At 45.0% G+C, this 22,006-nt stretch overlaps 1 protein-coding gene across 1 annotated transcript in view; it reads left to right on the forward strand.

Annotated features, from left to right (window-relative positions):
* LOC121008794 (aldehyde oxidase-like) overlaps positions 1-22,006 on the forward strand; it is a 223,558-nt gene that overhangs the window by 195,873 nt on the left and 5,679 nt on the right. The window contains exons 31-33 of the mRNA XM_040441488.1: positions 1,155-1,220; positions 10,703-10,891; positions 14,390-14,557. Of these exons, the coding sequence (XP_040297422.1) occupies positions 1,155-1,220; positions 10,703-10,891; positions 14,390-14,557 (423 nt within the window). The remainder of the gene's footprint in view (positions 1-1,154; positions 1,221-10,702; positions 10,892-14,389; positions 14,558-22,006) is intronic.

Here is a 22,006-nt window from a genome sequence, read left to right on the forward strand (position 1 = left end):
TAGCGTCCTGGCTGCCATAGTAACACTGAACGCATTTTGAAGACGGATCCGTCTTCAAATGCTTTCAGTTCACTTGCGTTGTTACGGATCCGGCGGGCACCTCTGGCAAATGGAGTGCGCGACGGATCCGGACAACGCAAGTGTGAAAGAGGCCTAAGGCCAAGTTCACACTTCAGTTATTTGTTCAGTTATTTCCATCAGTTATTGTGAGCCAAAACCAGTAGTGAAGCCTACTCAGAGATAAGGTATAATGTAAAGATATTCACTTGTCCTGTGTTTTTGAGCCGCACCTAGTTTTGGCTCACAATAACTGATGGAATTAAAGGGTTTCTACCACTTCGTTTTCACATAATTAGCTTTCAGACACTAGCGATCCGCTATTGTCTGCTCTACCAAACAATCCTAATATAATAGCTTATTGTGCAGCCGTTTCGCTAAAAAACAAACTTATATTGATATGCTAATGAGCCTCTAGGTGCTATGGGGGCGTCATTAGCACCTAGAGGCTCGGTCTACCTTCACAAAATGTCACCGCCCAGCGCGTCCCTCCAGCCCGCCCATCTCCTCCGGAATGCGATCCGCTTTCTGCACAGACATCTCCACTGCGCCTGTTCCTCGGAGCACTATGACGTCATCGGCGCAGGCGCAGTGGAGATGTCTGAGCAGGGAGCGGTCAGACATTCACTGCGCATGCGCCGAATACAGACGCGCACGGCGCATGCGCGAGAATTCGTCCGCTGGCTCACAGGGAGGATCACATTCCGGAGGAGATGGGCGGGCTGGAGGGACACGCTGGGCGGCAACATTTTGTGAAGGTAGACCGAGCCTCTAGGTGCTAATGACGCCCCCATAGCACCTAGAGGCTCATTAGCATATCAATATAAGTTCGTTTTTTTGCGAAACGGCTGCACAATAAGCTATTATATTAGGATTGTTTGGTAGAGCAGACACTAGCGGATCGCTAGTGTCTGAAAGCTAATTATGTGAAAACGAAGTGGTAGAAACCCTTTAACTGAATTAATAACTGAACTTGGCCAAATATAGCTCAACTTACTGTATCCTCAGAAATTCTTAATAGAGAGTTAAATAATTTATATTTGGAAGAAAATTTATTTATATATATATATTCTTTCCCAACTTTTCCTCATGGACAGAACATCAGGGCAGATATCATCATGGATACTGGTTGTAGCATTAATCCAGCTGTGGATGTGGGACAGGTACTGTATATTACAAGTGAAAATGTATTCCCCTGGCAAATACTATTCTATTATGTATGTAGCCATTGTAGGGCTCCCATAGAGGTGCATGTGCCCTCCACTGTACCTCCCTATACCTTCCATTCAGGGGCGGACTGACAACTCATGGGGCCCCCGGGCAATAAGAGATTATGGGGTCCCTGTGTCCCCGCCCACCCTCAAGCCACATCCACACACAGCCCCACCCACATATTGCACCACGTCGGCTCCAGGCTCATGTGGCCTTTGGGCGATAAAATCTCTGTGGGCCCCCCTATACAGTTATAACTCTCTGAGTACAGATAATATAGTAGATGTCCCCTGCAGTTCTATGTGACAACACAGATAACACAGTGATGACTATCTGAGTACAGAAAATGTAGTATTGTTACCTGCAGTCATATGTAAATACACAGATAACACTAGTCCTGATAATGTGGTAGTGTTACCTGCAGTCCTATGTAAAAACACAGACAACACTAGTCCTGATAATGTGGTAGTGTTACCTGCAGTCCCATGTAAAACCACAGATAACACTAGTCCTAATAATGTAGTAGTGTTACCCGCAGTCCTATGTAAAACTACAGATCACACTAGTGTAGATAATGTGGTAGTGTTACCTGCAGTCCTATATAAAACTACAGATAACACTAGTGCTGATAATGTGGTAGTGTTACCTACGTCCTTAGTGTGCCTCCCTGTCTCACTCCCATGGACTCCATGCTGGCGGCGCTGCCTCCTCTTCCTTCTTCTTCTTCTTGCCCCACACAGAATGTCCTGATGCAGCTGCATCAAAACATAGGAACACTGTGGGCATGGTGATGGTGACACACACAGGGACAGACACACACTCACACACTGTCACTATCAGAGCTTTGAGACGTTCTCACAGCTCTGTTTCTCCACCCCTGTGATGATGTCACTACTAGAGCTTGGAGGAGTTCCCTCTGCTCTGTTTCTCCGCCCCTGTGTTGAGGTCTTTACTTCCTCCCAGCTGTCCCTCCTGTGTTTGATTTCTCTGCCTTTAAATCACCCCTCCTCCTTTGTAGGGTGTGGATTATACTTTTCATTTGAGCTGTATCTCTCGCTTGAGTATCTTCACTTGTGTGTTATCTTTCTATGGACCTGAGTTCCGCTGAAGCAAGTACTTCGGATAGTGTCTGCTGACTTTGGATCTGTCTTCACTGCTGCTGCAGCTCCTTCAGTTAAGTGTGCAGACATTGTGTGTTTCTGTTTGTTTTCTGACTGGATCCGAGGCGACCCCGATTCCGTCCATATTCTGAGCAGGGCACCGGTGGCCGTGCCCCTTCCACTATTGTAGGGGTTACAGTGGTCATCAGCCTTAGGTACGCGGGCATGTCTCGATCCACCATTTGGATCTGGACATGTGCTTAGCAGCATAGGGAGAGCTTTTAGGGTCTGACAGGGGTCACCCTTTATCCTCCCTAGTTTGGGTCCGGTCAGTAGCTTATTCACTGTGTATGCTCTTGTTGCTCACATACAGACGTGACATTATAATCCACCATAACCGTCCTTTTTGACATGGATCCGCTTTCTAACCTGGTTGACCGTATGCAGGGTCTTTCTTTGGAGGTAGCGGATCTCCGTCAATCTATGACTCAGCTTCATGCATTGGGCTATGCTCCGGCCCATGGAGTCTGTTGCGAGCAAAAGGTCTCACTTCCGGAAACGTTCTCCGGGGGCAGTGAGAATTTTGTTCGCTTCAGAGAGGCATGCAAACTCCATTTTTGCTTGTGTCCCCATTCCTCTGGTAATGAGGAGCAGAGGGGGAGGATTGTCATCTCCCTGCTCAGGGGTAATGCTCAGTCTTGGGCTTTTTCTCTGCCATCGGGGATCTCTCCCTTCGATCCGTGGAAAGATTTTTTGTGGCCCTGGGGCAGATATATGATGACCCGGATCGTGTTGCTCTGGCTGAATCCAACTTACGTTTTTTATGCCAGAACAAACTGTCTGCGGAGCTTTATTGTTCTGAATTTCGGAGATGGGCAGCTGATTCAGGTTGGAATGATGCTGCACTCCGGAGTCAGTTCTGTCATGGTCTCTCAGAGAGATTGAAAGATGCGTTTGCTTTCCATGAGAGACCAACGTCCTTAGAGTCTGCCATGTCATAGGCGGTACGCCTTGACAGGCGTCTAAGAGAAAGAAACGAGACCTCTCTGTCCAGCCATTGTCAGTCTAGGGGCAGTGGTGCGGACTCATTCAGTGTGCAGGGGCCTCATCCTGTCTCGGTCCCCTCTGAGGAGGAGCCCATGCAGCTAGGTCAACTTGCCCCTGATAAAGGAGGATTTAATCCTCAGAGAATGGTGTGTTTTTGTTGTGGGGGCATAGGTCATTTGGCAAATGTTTGTCAGTCTAGGAAATTCATGAACTGTACTAAGAGTGATAATAAGAGAAAAACCTCAAAAGGTAAATCATCAAACTCTGCTTCATCTGCTACTTTGGGCAAAGTTGATGTAGGAATTGATGCTTTTCCTCTGACCTGCAGTTCCCGTTTTCTCCTTTCTGCCAAGGTGGCGCTAGAGAGCAAAGTCATTTCTTGTGAAATTTTTGTCGATAGTGGAGCGGCTGTCAATCTTATTGACACTCAATTTGTAGCCATGCATGGTTTTCAGGTTTGCACATTAGAAAAGGATATACCTGTTTTTGCTATTGACTCTGCTCCACTCTCACAGAGATCCCTGAAGGGCATTGTTCACAATATCTGGTTAGCTGTAGGTGACACTCATGTGGAGGATATTTCTTGTTTTGTCCTTAACGGATTGCCTTCTCCTCTAGTTTTGGGGTTACCCTGGCTCACTAGACATAACCCCACTATTGATTGGCAAGGAAGGCAAATAAATGAGTGGAGTGACTTTTGTAGAGAGAATTGTCTTACAGCGACTTTGGCAGAGGTGTCTACTAAAACTGTGCCATCATTTCTCTCTGATTTCTCGGACGTGTTTTCCGAGAGCGGTGTTCAGGAGCTACCTCCTCACCGGGAGTTTGACTGTCCCATTAACCTCATTCCCGGCGCCAAGCTGCCAAAAGCACGCCTCTACAATCTCTCACAACCGGAAAGAATCGCAATGCGAACCTATATCTCTGAGAGTCTCGATAAGGGGCATATTCGTCCCTCAAAATCACCTGTTGCAGCTGGGTTTTTTTTTGTTAAAAAAAAAGATGGCTCTCTGAGACCTTGCCTAGATTTTAGGGAGCTGAACCGTATCACGATTCGAGACCCCTATCCCCTTCCTCTGATCCCGGACCTCTTCAAACAAATTGTTGGGGCCAAGGTTTTTTCCAAATTGGATTTGAGAGGCGCGTAAAACCTAGTCAGGGCCAGAGAGGGGGATGAATGGAAAACGGCCTTTAATACCCCTAACCGCATTTCGAGAATCTCGTTATGCCTTTCGGCCTGATGAATGCTCCGGCCGTCTTTCAGCATTTTGTTAACAGTATTTTCTACCATTTAATGTGGAAATTTGTATTGGTGTATATTGATGATATTTTGATTTTTTCCCCTGATGTTCAGACCCATCAGGATCATCTTTTTCAGGTTCTGCGGATTCTGCGGGAAAATAAATTGTACGCCAAGCTGGAGAAATGTGTTATTATGGTATCGGAGATTCAATTTCTGGGTTTTCTCCTCTCTGCTTCTGGTTTTCGCATGGATCCGGAGAAGGTCCGTGCTGTGCTTAAGTGGGAGCTTCCTGAGAATAAGAAGGCTTTGATGCGCTTTCTGGGTTTTGCGAACTATTACAGAAAGTTCATTTTGAATTATTCCTCTGTTGTCAAACCCCTCACTGACATGACAAAAAAGGGGGCGGATTTTTCCTCTTGGTCGGAGGAGGCGCTTGCAGCTTTTTCTAAGATTAAAGAGAGTTTTGCGTCTGCTCCCATCTTGGTGCATCCCGATGTTTCCTTACCTTTTATTGTTGAGGTGGATGCTTCCGAGGTGGGTGTGGGTGCGGTATTGTCCCAGGGCCCTTCTCCTGCCAAATGGCGACCCTGTGCCTTTTTCTCAAAAAAACTCTCCCCGGCAGAGAAAAACTATGATGTGGGAGATAGGGAGTTGTTGGCCATCAAGTTGGCTTTCGAGGAATGGCGCCATTGGTTGGAGGGGGGCAGGCACCCTATCACCGTTTTTACCGACCATAAGAATCTGGCGTACTTGGAGTCGGCCAAGCGTATGAATCCGAGACAGGCCAGATGGTCTCTGTTCTTCTCCAGATTCAATTTTGTCGTTACATTCCGCCCTGGGATCAAAAATGTGAAGGCTGATGCTCTCTCTCGCTGTTTTCCGGGAGGAGGAAACTCTGAGGACCCGGGTCCCATTTTGTCGGAGGGGGTAGTTGTTTCTGCTCTGTATTCTGATTTGGAGGCCGAGATCCAGGCTGCCCAGACTGAGGGACCTGCCTGTTGTCCTTCTGGGAAGTTGTTTGTGCCTCCTGAGTTACGTCACAAACTCTTCAAGGAGCATCATGATACTGTTCTTGCTGGTCACCCCGGGAGTAGAGCCACGGTAGATCTCATTGCTCGGAGATTTTGGTGGCCGGCTCTTCGTAAGTCGGTGGAGGGTTTTGTGGCTGCTTGTGAGACGTGCGCTCGCGCGAAGGTCCCTCGTTCACGGCCTTCAGGTCCCCTTATCCCTTTACCCATACCTTCCCGTCCTTGGACACACCTGTCCATGGACTTTATCACGGATCTTACTCGTTCCTCAGGGAAGTCGGTGATCCTGGTGGTGGTGGACCGTTTTAGCAAGATGGCTCATTTCGTACCCTTCCCTGGTTTACCCAATGCTAAAACGTTGGCGCAAGCTTTTGTCGACCATATTCTTAAATTGCATGGCATTCCCTCTGATATTGTTTCCGATAGAGGCACGCAGTTTGTGTCCAGATTCTGGAAGGCTTTCTGTTCTCGCCTGGGGGTTCGGCTGTCCTTCTCTTCTGCTTTTCACCCGCAGTCGAATGGTCAGACTGAACGTGTCAATCAGAATCTGGAGACATATTTGCGCTGTTTTGTGGCAGTGAACCAGGAGAATTGGTGTTCATTTCTCCCTCTGGCTGAGTTTGCTCTGAACAACCGTCGTCAGGAATCTTCTGATAAGTCACCATTCTTTGGTGCATATGGGTTCCATCCGCAGTTTGGGACATTCTCGGGAGGGGCTCCTTCTGGTTTGCCTGAGGAGGAGAGATTTTCCTCGTCTTTGTCTACCATTTGGCAAAAGATTCAGAGTAATCTTAGAAAGATGAGTGAGAAATATAAGCGTGTGGCTCCATTTGGATCTGGACATGTACTTAGCAGCATAGGGAGAGCTTTTAGGGTCTGACAGGGGTCACCCTTTATCCTCCCTAGTTTGGGTCCGGTCAGTAGCTTATTCACTGTGTATGCTCTTGTTGCTCACATACAGACGTGACACACACACACAGGGACAGACTCTCACAGAGTACGGCCCAGACAGCTCGTCTGTAGACAGATCCCAGAAATCACAGAGAACTTTCTTTCACTGGCTGAAAGAAAGAACCGAGCAGCTTCAGGTGGATCTCACCCTGGAAAAGCTTATGTTAGATGGAGACAGCAGGTTGTATTCAGGACTCTCTGTGTGCTGACACATTGTAACGCAGGTGCTGTAATGGAGGCAGCAAGGTACAGAAGGGCTGGGACCACCACTAGGATGAGGTAAGGGGCAGGAGGACACACTCAGGAGCAGGACCCTGTCCATTACACAGTATAGAAATAATACTCCCAGGAGGTGTGTGCTCAGAGAACCCCCTTTAACCTCCTCCTGGTGTTAATAAGGAATAGGAGGTAATTCAAGAGCAGAGAGCTGGTAGTGAAGTGGTTAATGACAGAAAATGGCGGAGACTACACACATACCTCCACCTGCATTTCTTTACACGGCATGTATGGGGGAGGCAGACTGGAGTTGTTAGAAAGAGGCCCCGCCCATTAGACTACCAGTCTCCACCTCCTTGGGTGACATCACACCTACCAGCAGCGACTCTACTCTAGTCACTATCCAACAAGTACAGCAGCACATGATCATGTGATCCGCTTGACCTCGCCCATACAGGATCACAGGGTCGCGACATCATCACAGGTCCTTTACCTCCTCCCGCTGAACAGCCTGGAGACTGACTCCGCCCACACAGGATCACGTGGTAGTCACATCATGAAAGGTCTTTTAGCCTCTTAGAAAAAGCCTCTAATGTATGGGCTCCTGGGAGGTCACGTGACGCGGGAACGTGAAATACGTGGTGAAAAATAGCTCTTTAGCACGGCTGCAGCGGGCCCCCATCCCAGCCGGGCCCTCGGACAACGTCCGAAGTGCCCGACTGGTCAGTCCGCCCCTGCTTCCATTCCATTTGGAGGATGGGTTTTTTCTCTTGCATCCTGTACATGTTCATAACCGATACCAAGTAAACACAAACCTCCGTATAGAGATAATAAAATGTCTTTATTCAATATGACAAAAATACATAGAACGATGGTCAGTAAAATTAGCAGGAAATAGAACCCCCCAAAAGAGGGAACAAAGAGGAAGCCACAGAGTCAGCGGGCCACACAGGGAGCAGCAAAAAACTAAATAAGGGAAATAACAGAGCATGCACCTGCCACTACCAGCACAGTGAGCATATCAAGGTAAAAGAGACCTTTGAAAGTTAATCGCTGGAAAGGCAGGAGCAAAAGATAATAAACAGACGATTTTCTGTACTACCGTGTGTGGCACGTCGACCCTGCAGCCTCTTCCACCTAACGATGTTATATTTATCTATGATGTTATATTTATCTGACTAATTTGGATTTGATGCTGTTCACTGACTTGTTCTGTGGATGGCTGACTTGTTTCCCGCTGATGCATGTTTTAATTTGTTTTAATTTGTCTATGTTCGGACGATGCGTTCCATTTTCTTTCCATTTAATGTAAGTCTGGCGATGTGTACACCACTGGTCATGTGACGCCAGTTTGGATCATGTGACCTTATTTGACCATATGAGGGCACTTACCCATGTGATGCGCGCGTCATCAGTCATGTGATCCCGACACAGGTCCTGTGCCAGGTCCTTCAACAAACTATAGGACAATCTGCTATCTATATTATTGTTCCTACTTAGTCCACCTTACCCATGTGATGCGCACATCATCAGTCATGTGATCCTGACAGGTCCTGTGTCAGGTCCTTCAACAAACTATAGGACGACTTGCTATCTATATTACTGTTTCTACTTAGTCTACCCTATCCCCTCGGAACCTATTATTTATATGAGGTCAGGGGTCCTTAGCATATATGTTTGCGCGTCATCTTATTTTGTGCGCTGTATTTTATGCTGTTGCTTACATATCCCCAGTACAAATCACATGACAATGTGTCATCAACATTATGTGTTCAGTCCGGCCTATTCAGATTGGATTGATTACTAAGACAGGGCCATGATTGGCTTTAAATTAACAGCCCGTTCACATGTTTTTAGTGGTCCTCATTAGTTAGGCGAAACAATGTGAGGAGGGAGGAGGAAGGAGTGAGGAGGAGGCTGCAGGGTTGATGTGCCACACACGGTAGTACAGCAAATTTTCTGTTTCTTATCTTTTGCTCCTGCCTTTCCAGCGATTAACTTTCAAAGGTCTTTTTTACCTTGATATGCTCACTGTGCTGGTAGTGGCAGGTGCATGCTCTGTTATTTCCCTTATTTAGTTTTTTGCTGCTCCCTGTGTGGCCCGCTGACTCTGTGGCTTCCTCTTTGTCCTCTCTTTTTTGGGGGGGGGGGTTCTATTTGCTGCTAATTTTACTGACCATCGTTCTATGTATTTTTGTCATATTGAATAAAGACATTTTATTATCTCTATACGGAGGTTTGTGTTTACTTGGTATCAGTTATGGTGATTTAGCAATTAATACCTCTGTTCATTAGTTATTGGTATCCGAATTTTTGTTATTCGGTGCTTTATCCTGTACATGTTGAGGCATGCTCCATCAGACTATTTAGAAGGGTGTTTTCTAAGATTATTGGATCAAAAAGGTTTCATAGAGTTTAATCTGTTATGTGACAAAAATCCTTTTTGTAATTGGCTTTAACTAAAAATTCTCAACCATTATCTTCTATTCTCATACATTGCGGGATGTTCAGTCTCATTCAGAATTCATCAGATGGCTTGAAGTGTAGCCCTCATATGTGCTCTACTGAGCAAACATTTAAGTTAACATATTTACAACCAAATAAAATAAACTAAAATATACTAAAATAAAAAAAAAATTCAGCCTAAAGGATTGTTCAGGAGAGCAGAGATAAGAGCTACAGAGTAAGCCACCAAACAGCTCATCTGACGTACTCTGAACAGGACTATGCAGCCTGCAATGTATGTGGACACATGCAGGCTGCAGAAATCAAGTGATTGAGAAGTTGTAATGAAATCCAACTACAAATATAATGTTTATCACATATTAGTTCAATAAAATCACATAATAGATCAGCTCAATAGAAAAAAATGTTCATGCAAAGGTCACCATAGCCTTTAAATTACATGGCTCATGGTGTTAAGGGTGAGTTCTCATCATGTTTTTCCCATCCGTTTAACATATACAAAAACTGTAAACATTAAATGATGCCTTTAGACTGATGCCATACAGTGGCATCCGTTCACCATAGAGTTCCAATATAAAAATAAAGTATAGTTTTTTTTTACTATTGTAAAAAAACATATACTTTTTGTAATCGGACTCTGCATGACACAAGAACGTGGTGTGCTGCATTTTAGTATCCTTTTTTTCCTAATGTACACGTTAAACTGAGGCATAAAATGTGATGTGAACCCACCCTAATTATTTAGCGCTTTAAACCTGTCTTGTGCTGTATGGAAATTTCTGTCAAGTAAATGGGTTGTCAAGCGTAATTAAAAAAACTTATGTTCACTAGTGATGTGCTGTTCTTGTGCACGTGACTACTGAGGCCTTTGATTGCAGTGGTCTAGTGACCAAGAACGGGTGCGCATTATTTCCAGTCCACCAGGAGCTGCAGTAAAGAATGTCTGGAAAAGTGAGTGAGTTTTTTTTTTAACACACAATTGGCATACAAAAGTTTTTCTTTAATTAGACCAGAAAATCCCTTTAATGAGGTTGTAACCTTATCCGCTATTTGGCCTATTCAAACGGGGAACATTGGATCTCCATTCTCACAACTGGCGCATGTCCACCACCAATCAGACAGTTATCTACCTACCTGTGGATTGAAGATGCATCTTTATAATGGGGCAACCACTTTAAGATACCATAATCATATCCTCTAATACATCCATATATGTGATATGAGAATAGCTTACACACAATTTACATTTAAGATCAACTGAATGAGGTTTTGAATACCCTATATAACATACTGTGGATATAAGGATGTTTTATGGAAAAATATCATTGAGAACTAGTAAAATACATTCCAGTGAAGAGGTTTTATTCTGTATCTGTTCTCAGATTGAAGGTGCTTTTGTCCAAGGAATGGGGCTTTATACAACAGAAGAGCTAAAATACTCTACAGAGGGTGAATTGCTAGCAAAGGGCACAGGAGAATACAAAATCCCATCTGTTTATGATATTCCAAAGGAGTTCAATGTATCTCTACTTCCTTCTTCACAAAACCCCTATGCTATTTACTCTTCCAAGGTAAGAGGCATTTAAAACATCAATATCCCACCAATATATACAGACAGAAAATAAAGGGGAAGATCCTACACCCATCTGTACAATTATTCAGAAAGAATTGATGCTCCAGAATTGTCATTTTGTGTGGAATATAAGCGTTTAATAAAAGACATTATTATTTTTTCTTTTCTTTTTTCTTTACAATAAGCTTCCATTTGGGTGTACATGAGGAATAATACTAATAATTCCTCATGTCCTCAATACTATAACAGTAGACTAACTGGAATCATGTTTGCCCATTGACTACACATGAATAAATAGTGGATCCTGCTTCCTAACTCTCTGTAGCACATCCTGATCCTTCAGTGAGCAGGCAGTCTGTCTTCATTGAATACAGATTTAAGCAGTGAATTCACAGCTAGCAAAGAGGTGGGGAACAGGAACAGGAGTCTGATAAGACAAGAAGGAAGCATCTTTCTCTGATAAGATATATTACAAAGTTTCATATATTCATTTATGGAAATAAATGATACAACAGTTACTCTGTAAGTACAGCTAGATATAATATATACATAAAAAATATCAGTGGTTCATTATTAGAATTTCCCTTTTGTACCTCTATTATCCTTACCACTATTAGATTGGTGTTGCTGGTGTTGATTACTCATTTTCACTTTTTGAAGTCAGATTATCATCTAAATCACTCACTTTACAGACAGAACAATAAAAATAAAAAATAACCCTACAAGGGTATTCACACTTGGAAGCCTAGGATTTATATTTTGCTATCTGGTATATGTAGTTAGCAATATATACAGTACAATGCATTCGGAAAATCTTTAGACCCATTAACGTTTTTCAAATTTAGTTATGTTGCAGCCTTGTGCTAAATAAAATAAAAAATCAATCCCACTCCCCCCCCCAATCGGCACTCAGTACCCCATAATGAGAAAGTGAAAAAATAATTTTAGGAATAAAAACTAAAAAAATCACATGGACAGGTATTCAGAAACTTGAAATTTAGTTCTGAGGGCCTCCTATTCCTCTTGAGCATCTTTGAGATGTTTCTGCACCTTAATTGGAGTCCACCTGTGGTAAATTCAGTTGATTGGACCTGATTTGGAAAGATTTGCCGCCCAGAAAGGTACAGATCTGGATAAGAGGACTACACTCAAAGTTCCCAAGTGTCCAATGGCCTTCATAATTCTTAAATGGGAGAAGTTTGGAACAACTAGGACTCTTCCTAGAGCTGGCCACCCCACCAAACTAAGTAATTGGGGGAGAAGGGCAGGTGACGAAGAACCCAATGGTCACTCTGGCTGAACCACAAAGATCCTGTATGCAGCTGGGAGAAATCTTCAGAAAGTCAACCATTATTATAGCATTCCAAAAAACTCACAGAAAAAAGTGGCCTAAACGGGTGAAAATGCTCCAAACCCAGACACTGTAGCGTGTCTATAACCGGGGGAGCAATTCCTCTGCATGCGGTCCGCAGACAACGGCAATCCCCAGCAAAAAATGCGTACAATGGAGGATGCCAGGGCGGACCGCATGCACCACAAGAACATCTTACACAAAATGATACATTGTGCAGTTGAAAAAATATACATACAAAAATCACTGCAAAAAATGCACCAAAATGATACGCAACTGACAATACTAGCTAATTCCTCAGGCCGATGTTAAAAGCTGAGAACTTTGCCAATATCTTCCAGTCAGGAACATATCGGAGCCCCTTATGCACCACGTCACGGTGTCTCAGCACGCATGGGGTCCTACCACTCAACTGCCCGTGGTGTGTGAACAGGGTCTGAATCCGTGCTAGAAATCAACTCACAGCCAGACTCTCACATGCCTCCATAGTGGTATCACCAATGCACTGTGAGGTAGGATAAAGCTGTGAGCTGCACCCACAACAGACCATGTGACACAGAAGCTACCTGGTGCAAAAGAATGTTACCAACAAAATAAAGTGGCACATTCCAAACACATAAAGACATACACATGTGAGAGTCTGGCTGTGAGTTGATTTCAAGCACTGATTCAGACCCTGTTCACACACCACGGGCAGTTGAGTGGTAGGACCCCATGCGTGCTGAGATACCGTGACGAGGTGCATGAGGGGCTCCGATATGTTCCTGACTGGAAGATATTGGCAAAGTTCTCAGCTTTTAACATTAGCCTGAGGAATTAGCTAGTATTGTCAGTTGCGTATCATTTTGGTGCATTTTTTGCAGTGATTTTTTTATTATTATAGCATTCCATGAATTTGGCCTTCATAGCAGAGTGGCCAGAAAAATGCCTCACCACAGTAAAGACACATGAAAGTTTGCAAACACCTAAAGGACTCTCAGATTGTGAAAAACAAGATTCTCTGGTCTGATGAAACCAAGATTTGGCCTCAATTGTTAGCATCATGTTTGGAGGAAACTAGGCACTGCCCAATACCATTCCTAAAGTGAAACATCATGTTATGGGGGTGTTTTTAAGCTGGGATAGTGAGACTGGTCAGACTTGAAGGAAAGCTGAATGGAGCAAAGCATAGAGATATTCTTAATGAAAACCTGAACCTCTGGACCTCAGACTGGGTTGAAGGTCCATTTTCCAACAAGACAATGACCCTAAGGACACATCTAAGACAACACAGGAATAGCATAGGGACAACTCTGTGAATGTGTTTGAGGGGCCCAGCCAGTGCCCTGACTTGAAACCATTTAAACATCTCTGGAGAGAACTAAAAATGGCTGTCCATCAAAGGTCTCCATCCAACATGACAGAGCTTAAGAGGATCCACAGAGAGGAATGGCAGAAAATCACCAAATACATGTGTGCTGACAAGCGTTCTTCAACTAAGTACTGAGTAAAGGGTCTGAATACTTATGTCAATTCAAGATATTAGTTTTTCCTTTTCAATAAATTAGCAAAGATTTTGAAGATTCTGTTTTTGTCTTTGTCATTATGGGGTACTGAGTGCAGAATGATGGGCAACATTTTGAACTTTTTTTCATTTTTGCACAAGGCTGCAACCTAAAATGTGAAAAAGGTGAAAGGGTCTACAGAGCACTTTATCTCTAAAATAGAGCAGTTGTGGTATAACCAAAAAAATTTAACTATGGCTGAGAAAACACTGTTTTTGTATTCAGTATTGTTAAAGCGCACCTATACTTTTAACAACCTTTTGATATGTCATAGCAACATATCAAAACTTTTGATCGCTGACGTACTGAGTGTCGAAACCCCCACTGATCACTAAAACCAGGATAATGTAGCTCTTACACAGATTGCTGTCTCTGCACATTGCTGAAGACAGGCTCAATACAAATGTCTATGAGAATGTCTCAAGTCCATCTCGAGCAGTGAGTAGAGACGGAGTCTTGTGAACACTTCCTTCTCCTCATTTTAGCGATCATCGAGGGTCTCCGCATTGAGACCCCTAACAATCAAAACATTTAAAATGTCAATATGACATATCAAAAGTTGATTTAAAAAAATTTTTTTTTTACTTCCATCTTACACTAGGGTATTGGAGAGTCAGCCCTTTTTTTGGGATCAGTTGTCTATTTTGCTATAAAGGATGCTGTATCATCTGCTCGAATGGAGAGGGGATTGTCTAACATTTTTACAATGAACAGTCCCGCAACCCCAGAGAAGATACGTATGGCATGTGGAGACAAATTCACTAAGATGGTAACTCAATTTCTTATTTTTTTACTTTATGTACTGTCTCTAATGAAGCTCTGATACTAAAATAGTCACATAATAAGAGGTAAACACATTATAAACATGCATCATATGTTTGTACTATTACAAAAGCTGTTTTAGAACTGGTTTTTACAATTGTATGCAGTCACAGGCTTAAAGGGGTTGTCCAGAATATTCATATTGATTTTGTCACGGATGGTGTTGCAGTAAGCTGGAACTTATAAATAAACATCCGACTGGCTTGATCACAAACTAAGGAGCATATGGGTGAGCCCTATGAAACCCCTAGAGCTCTCCCTGACTGCTATGCCCATGCAAAGGTCTTTATGGTAGACGATTGCATGCCCACGTACCTTATACTGTGTGACAACTGAAAACCCTATAATAGTGAGGGGACACGACCACCGGCTCCCTGCACTTAATACGGACAAAGTCAGAGTCACCTAGAATCAAGCCAGCAAGGAAACACAAATAAAGGAAAATGACTTAACTGAGGAATCAGCAGTAGCAGCCTCCAGCAGTGAACAACTCATCCAAGAAGAAGTATAAACCGCAAAGTGGGGCAGTATGGGAGGGAATATAAAGGGAGACAATTAGTGTAAATAGGTGACAGCTGGGAAAAGGAAAGGAGATGACAAAGTGAAACCAAAACAAAGAACCTCATGCAAGAGGTAGAGAAGAACGTCTAACAGACCTTTTTTTTACAGAACTGGCGGTGACAGTACCCCTCCCTCTACGAGTGGACTCCGGACACTCAGAGCCCACCTTCTTAGGATGAGACCTATGGAAAGCCCTGATGAGATAAGTGGCCTTAATGTCCGCCACTGGGACCCACATGCTCTCTTCAGGACCATAACCCTCCCAATGAAAGAGGTACTGGAGAGAACCGCGGATAATGCAAAAATCCACAATCCTAGAGACCTGAAATTCAAGATTACCATCAACAACAATCGGAGGAGGAGGCAAAGAGGAGGGTACAGTGGGTTGGACATAAGGTTTTAATAGGGACCTGTGAAAAACATTATGGATCTTCCAAGTCTGAGGAAGATCAAGACGAAAGGCAACGGGATTGATGACGGACAAGATCTTGTAAGGCCCAATAAACTTAGGACCCAACTTCCAGGAGGGAACCTTCAGTTTGATATTCTTTGTAGACAACCACACCAGATCACCCACATTCAGGTCCGGACCAGGCACACGTCTCTTATCCGCCACACGCTTATATCTCTCACTCATGCTCTTTAGATTACCCTGAATCTTTTGCCAAATAAATGACAAAGACAAGGAAAATCTCTCCTCATCAGGTAAACCAGAAGACCCCTCTCCAGAGAATGTCCCAGACTGCGGATGAAACCCAAATGCACCAAAAAATTGTGACTTATCAGAGGACTCCTGGCGACGGTTATTTAAAGCAAACTCAGCAAGGGACAAAAAAGAACACCAATCCTCCTGATTCTCCGCCACAAAACAGCGCAGATATGTCTCCAGATTAAGATTGACGCGTTCGGTCTGGCCATTCGACTGCGGGTGAAAAGCAGAAGAGAACGACAACCGAACCCCCAAGCGAGAACAGAAGGCCTTCCAGAATCTGGAAACAAATTGCATGCCCCTATCAGAAACAATGTCTGAAGAAATGCCATGCAATTTAACAATGTGATCAACAAACGCTTGCGCCAGCGTCTTAGCATTGGGTAACCCAGGAAAGGGAATGAAATGCGCCATTTTGCTAAAACGGTCCACTACTACCAGAATCACAGTCTTCCCCGAGGAACGAGGCAGGTCCGTAATGAAGTCCATGGACAGATGCGTCCAAGGACGAGAAGGAATGGGTAACGGGAGGAGAGAACCCGATGGCCGTGAATGAGGGACCTTGGCACGAGCGCAGGTCTCGCAGGCTGCCACAAAACCCTCAACCGTCTTACGAAGAGCCGGCCACCAGAATCTCCGAGCAATGAGATCCACTGTGGCTCTACTACCCGGGTGCCCAGCAAGGACAGTATCGTGGTGCTCCTTAAAAACCTTGTGTCGTAAAGCGAGAGGCACAAACAACCTCCCAGGAGGACAAAGATCAGGAGCCTCTGCCTGGGCTGCCTGAACCTCTGCCTCCAAATCAGGATAAAGAGCAGAGACGACCACCCCTTCAGCCAAAATGGGACCCGGGTCTTCAAAGTTCCCCCCTCCCGGAAAACAACGTGACAGGGCATCAGCCTTCACATTTTTAACCCCAGGGCGGAACGTGACAACAAAATTAAACCTAGAAAAGAATAAAGACCATCTGGCCTGTCTTGGGTTCAGACGCTTGGCTGACTCCAAGTAGGCTAGATTCTTATGGTCGATAAACACGGTAATAGGGGTCTGGCTCCCTCTAGCCAATGGCGCCATTCCTCAAAAGCTAATTTGATGGCCAACAACTCCCTATCTCCCACATCGTAATTTCTCTCTGCGGAGGAGAGCTTCTTTGAGAAAAAGGCTCACGGTCGCCATTTGGCAGAAGAGGGACCCTGAGACAAAACCGCACCCACACCCACCTCAGAAGCGTCCACCTCAACAATGAAAGGCAGAGAGACATCAGGTGGTACCAAGATGCGAGCGGAAGCAAAACTCTCTTTGATACTAGAAAAGACCTTACGTGCATCTACCGACCAGGAGGAAAAATCTACCCCCTTTTTAGTCATATCAGTGAGTGGCTTAACAACAGAAGAATAATTCAAAATAAACTTCCTGTAATAATTGGCAAAACCCAAAAACCGCATCAGCGCCTTCTGCTTCTCAGCAAGCTCCCAATCAAGATCAGCGCGGACATTGTCAGGGTCCATGCGAAAACCAGAAGCGGAGAGAAGAAAACTCAGAAATTGAATTTCTGGAACCGCAAACACACATTTTTCCAGTTTAGCGTATAATCCCTATGAGTTTTGAAATCAGGAGAAAAAATCAAAATGTCATCTAGATACACTAGTACAAATTTCCCCATTAAATGATAAAAAATGCTGTTCACAAAATGTTGGAAGACGGCTGGAGCATTCATCAAACCAAAAGGCATAACCAAATTCTTGAAATGGCCCTCAGGGGTATTGAAGGCCGTCTTCCATTCGTCCCCTTCCCTGACCCTGACCAGATTGTATGCCCCTCTTAAATCAAACTTAGAAAAAACTTTAGTCCAAACAATCTGGTTAAACAGGTCCGGGATGAGAGGAAGCAGATAAGGGTCACGAATTGTGATACTGTTCAGCTCCCTGAAATCCAGACATGGTCCTAAAGAACCATCTTTTTTCTTAACAAAAAAAACCCAGCGGCAACAGGTGACTTCAAGGGTCGGATGTGTCCCTTTCTCAGGCTCTCAGAGATATAAGTACGCATAGCGACCCTTTTAGGTTGGGAGAGATTGTATAAACGAGATTTAGGCAGCTTGGCGCCTGGAATGAGATTAATAGGGCAATCGTACTCCCGGTGAGTGGGAAGCTCCTGGACACCACAAATTCTGAGAGAAAAGATGGTACAGTCTTAGTAGAAACCTCTGAAAGAGACGCCAAGAGGCAATTCTCTCTGCAAAAGTCACTCCAACCATTTATTTGCCTCGCTTGCCAATCAATGGTGGGGTTATGTCTAGTGAGCCAGGGTAGCCCCAACACTAGGTAATCCGCTTAGGACGAAACATGACACATCCTCAACATGAGCATCACCCACAGTCAAACGGATATTCTGAACTATGCCCTTTAACGATATTTGAGAAAGTGGGAGCGGAATCGATAGCAAAAACAGGTATATCCTTTCTCAAAGTGCAATTGATTATCAATGAGATTGACAGCTGCTCCACTATGTACAAAAATCTCACAAACAATGTTCTTGCTCTCTAGCGCCACCCTGGCAGGTAGGAAAAAACGGGAACTACAAGTAAACGGAAAACCTTCAATTTCCGCATCAACCTTGCCAATAGTAACAGATGGAACGTTTATAGAGGACTTTTTTCTTTTGTTTCTTTATTACCCTCAAAAAACTCCCTGAATCTCCTAGAGGGGCAAACATTTGCCAAATGATTTATACCTCCACAACAGAAACAAACCCTCCTCTGAGAGCTGAATCCTTTATTATTAGAGGCAATCAAACCCAACTGCATGGGCTCCGGCTCAGAGGGGATTGAAAGAGACTGAGGCCCCTGCGCACTTAATGAGACCGCCCCACTGTCCTTGGACTGAATATGACAGGAAGGAGTGATCTCTCCTCTCTCTCTAAGACGCCTGTCAATACGAACAGCCCGAGACATGGCAGACTCCAAGGAGGCAGGTCTCTCATGAAAGGCAAATGCGTCTTTCAATCCCTCCGAAAGACCATGGCAAAATTGACTTCGGAGTGCAGCATCATTCCAACCAGAATCAGCTGCCCATCTCCGAAATTCTGAACAGTATATCTCTGCGGACTGTTTACCCTGGCAAAAAAGATGCAGTTTAGATTCATCCAGAGCAATATACGATCCGGATCATCATATATCTGACCCAGGGCTACAAAAAATTCATCCACCGATCGGAGGGGCCGTGCCCCCACCGGTAGCGGAAAAGCCCAAGACTGAGCGTTATCCCTGAGCAGCGAAATGATGATCCCCACCCTCTGCTCCATATCACCAGAGGAATGGGGAAGTAGGCAAAAATTGAGTTTTTAAGTCTCTCTAAAACGAACAAAATTCTCACTACCCCCGGAGAACGTATCCTGAAGCGAGATCTTAGGCTCAGAACAAACTCCATGAATGCAAGCAGAACCGGTCACCTGAAACTGAGAGACAGTTTTACGGAGATCTGCTACCTCCAGTGAAAAAGCCTGCACGCGGTCAATCAAGGCTGAAACCGGATCCATGCTTAAGACGGTTTTGGCGGTTTATAATGTCACGGATGGTGTTGCAGAAAACTAGAAGTCACAAATAAAGATCCGACTGACTTGATCCCAAACTAAGGAACATATGGGTGAGCCCTATAAAAGCCCTAGAGCTCTCCCTGACTGCTCAGCCCATGCAAAGATCTTTATGATAGAAAATTGCATGCCCTCGTACCTAGACTGAGTGACACCTGAAAACCCTATAATAGTGAGGGGACACGACCACTGGCTCCCTGCACTCAATACGGAGGGAGTCAGGGTCACATAGAATCAAGCCAACAGGAAAACACAAATAAAGGAATAGACTTATCTGAGGAACCAGCAGTTGCAGCATCTAGCAGTGAGCACAATCCAGGAAGTAGTATAAACCGCAAAGTGAGGCAGTATGGGAGGGGATATAAAGGGAGGCAATCACTGCTAATAGATGACAGCTGGGAGAGGGAGAAGAGATGACAAAACGAAACCAAAACAAAAGAACATCATGCAAGAGGTACTGAAGAACGTCTGTCAGAACTTCTCAGAGATCTGGCAGTGACACTCCCTCTGCAGTACCTTCCTCTCCCAATCGCCACCTCTCTTTAACGGGGGGACAATGTCTATCCCCATAAATTTCACTCTGGAATAATCACCCCATGCATAAAGTTGACATGTTTCGCTAAGGGGGTGTCCCTTTTGTGACGCAGGTCCCCCAGATGCTCTTCAATTCTTCTGCGGAGCTCCCGGGTAGTTTTTCCCACATATTTAATTCCACAGCCCCACTCTGCCCTGTAAATGACCCCCTTGGACCGGCAGTTGATAAAGCCTTTAATGGAGTATTTTTTCTGTTTCACATTACTGGTAAACATGCTGCCCTGGACGATATGTGGGAAAGCTATACAGCCACTACAGTGGTAACATTCACTGATTGGATGCAAGCACCCTTCGCTCTTCTTGGGTGTCCCACTGTATTGGCTGTGAACAAGGCGGTCACGTAAATTCCGCCCCCTCCTGAATGTAATTTGTGGGGCTTCCGCTATCACATTCCTAATATCGGGGTCAATTTTCAGGATACCCCAATGTTTAGAAATGATCTTTTTCACCTCATACGCTCCACCATCATAGGTGGCTATCAAGCGGATAGACTCCTTCTCCTTTTGATCTATCTTGGGGTGTAAGAGTTCCGTTCAGTCACTTTTCAAGGCTCTTTGATAGGCCTTCCTCAAAATGTGATCCAGATATCCTCTTTCACGGAATCTCACCCGCAGGTCCCCTGCCTGCTCTTTAAAGTACCTGAGTGTTGAACAATTCCTTCTCATTCTCAGGTATTGGCCTTTGGGGATTTCCTGCTTAAGGGGTATCGGGTAATAGCTTTCCCAGGTCAATAAGGAGTTGGTCACTGTGGGCTTCCTAAAGGTGTTAGTAATAATTTCCATGCCAGGGCCTCTTTCGACCACTACGTCCCGAAAACGGAGTGAGTTCGTGGTGATTTCAGAAGTGAATCTAAGGCCTTGTCACGGAACCATGAACCAGACGTACAACAAGAGATAAGTGAAAATAAGAAGGCTTTATTGAAAATAAAGCTGTAAAGCAAAAGTCCAAACGAATGGTGAAACCGAAGCAGAGTCTTTGAGAGGCCAGAGATCAGGAACCAGAAGGGTAGTCAGACGAAGCCAGGATCAGGAACCAGCAGGGTAGTCAGACAAAGCCAGGATCAGGAACCAGCAGGGTAGTCAGACGAAGCCAGGATCAGGAACCAGAAGCAGCAGCAGTCTTAGAAGCATGTGAACACAGGAGGACCAAGCAAGGAACTGAAGCCACAGACCTCCTATATATATGAGCTAGGCATCCAGCTCCTCCCAGTGGGAAGGAGGAGCCGCAGGGTGGAAGGCTACAAGAAACCCAGAAACCAAGATGGCCGCCAGCACATGTCAAACGAAGGAGAACAGCAAGAAGGTAAGACCATGACAGTACCTCCCCCTCAAGGGCCCCTCCTCCGCGGAGCAAAAAACGGTTTCTGAGGGAAGCGTGCGTGGAAGGCTCGGAGCAAGGCAGGAGCATGGACATCTGCGGAGGAAACCCAGGAACGCTCCTCTGGACCATAACCACGCCAATGGACCAAAAACTGCACCCGACCGCGGACCAGGCGTGAGTCCAGGATATTGCTCACCTCATACTCCTCATGATTGCCCACTCGGACCGGACGAGGCCGAGGAACCGAGGAAGTGAAACGATTACACACCAGTGGCTTCAACAGGGAGACATGAAACACGTTAGAGATCCGCATGCCAGGAGGAAGAGCAAGGGCATAGGCTACCGGGTTCTGCGGCCCCATTGGACTGAGGGTGGTAGGCCGAGGAGAAGGAGAGATAAATCCCCAACTGGGAGCAAAAGGCACGCCAGAACCTGGACACAAACTGACTCCCCCGATCCGACACAATCTCCTTGGGCAAACCGTGCAACCGGAAGACCTCCCTGGCAAAAATCGTGGCCAACTCTTGTGCAGAGGGTAACTTCTTGAGAGGAACACAGTGGCACATTTTGGAAAACCGATCCACAATCATGAGAATGACCGTATGGCCTCGGGATGCAGGG

Source organism: Bufo bufo, chromosome 7 (assembly GCF_905171765.1).
Source record: "Bufo bufo chromosome 7, aBufBuf1.1, whole genome shotgun sequence".
NCBI classification, from domain to species: Eukaryota; Metazoa; Chordata; class Amphibia; order Anura; family Bufonidae; genus Bufo; species Bufo bufo.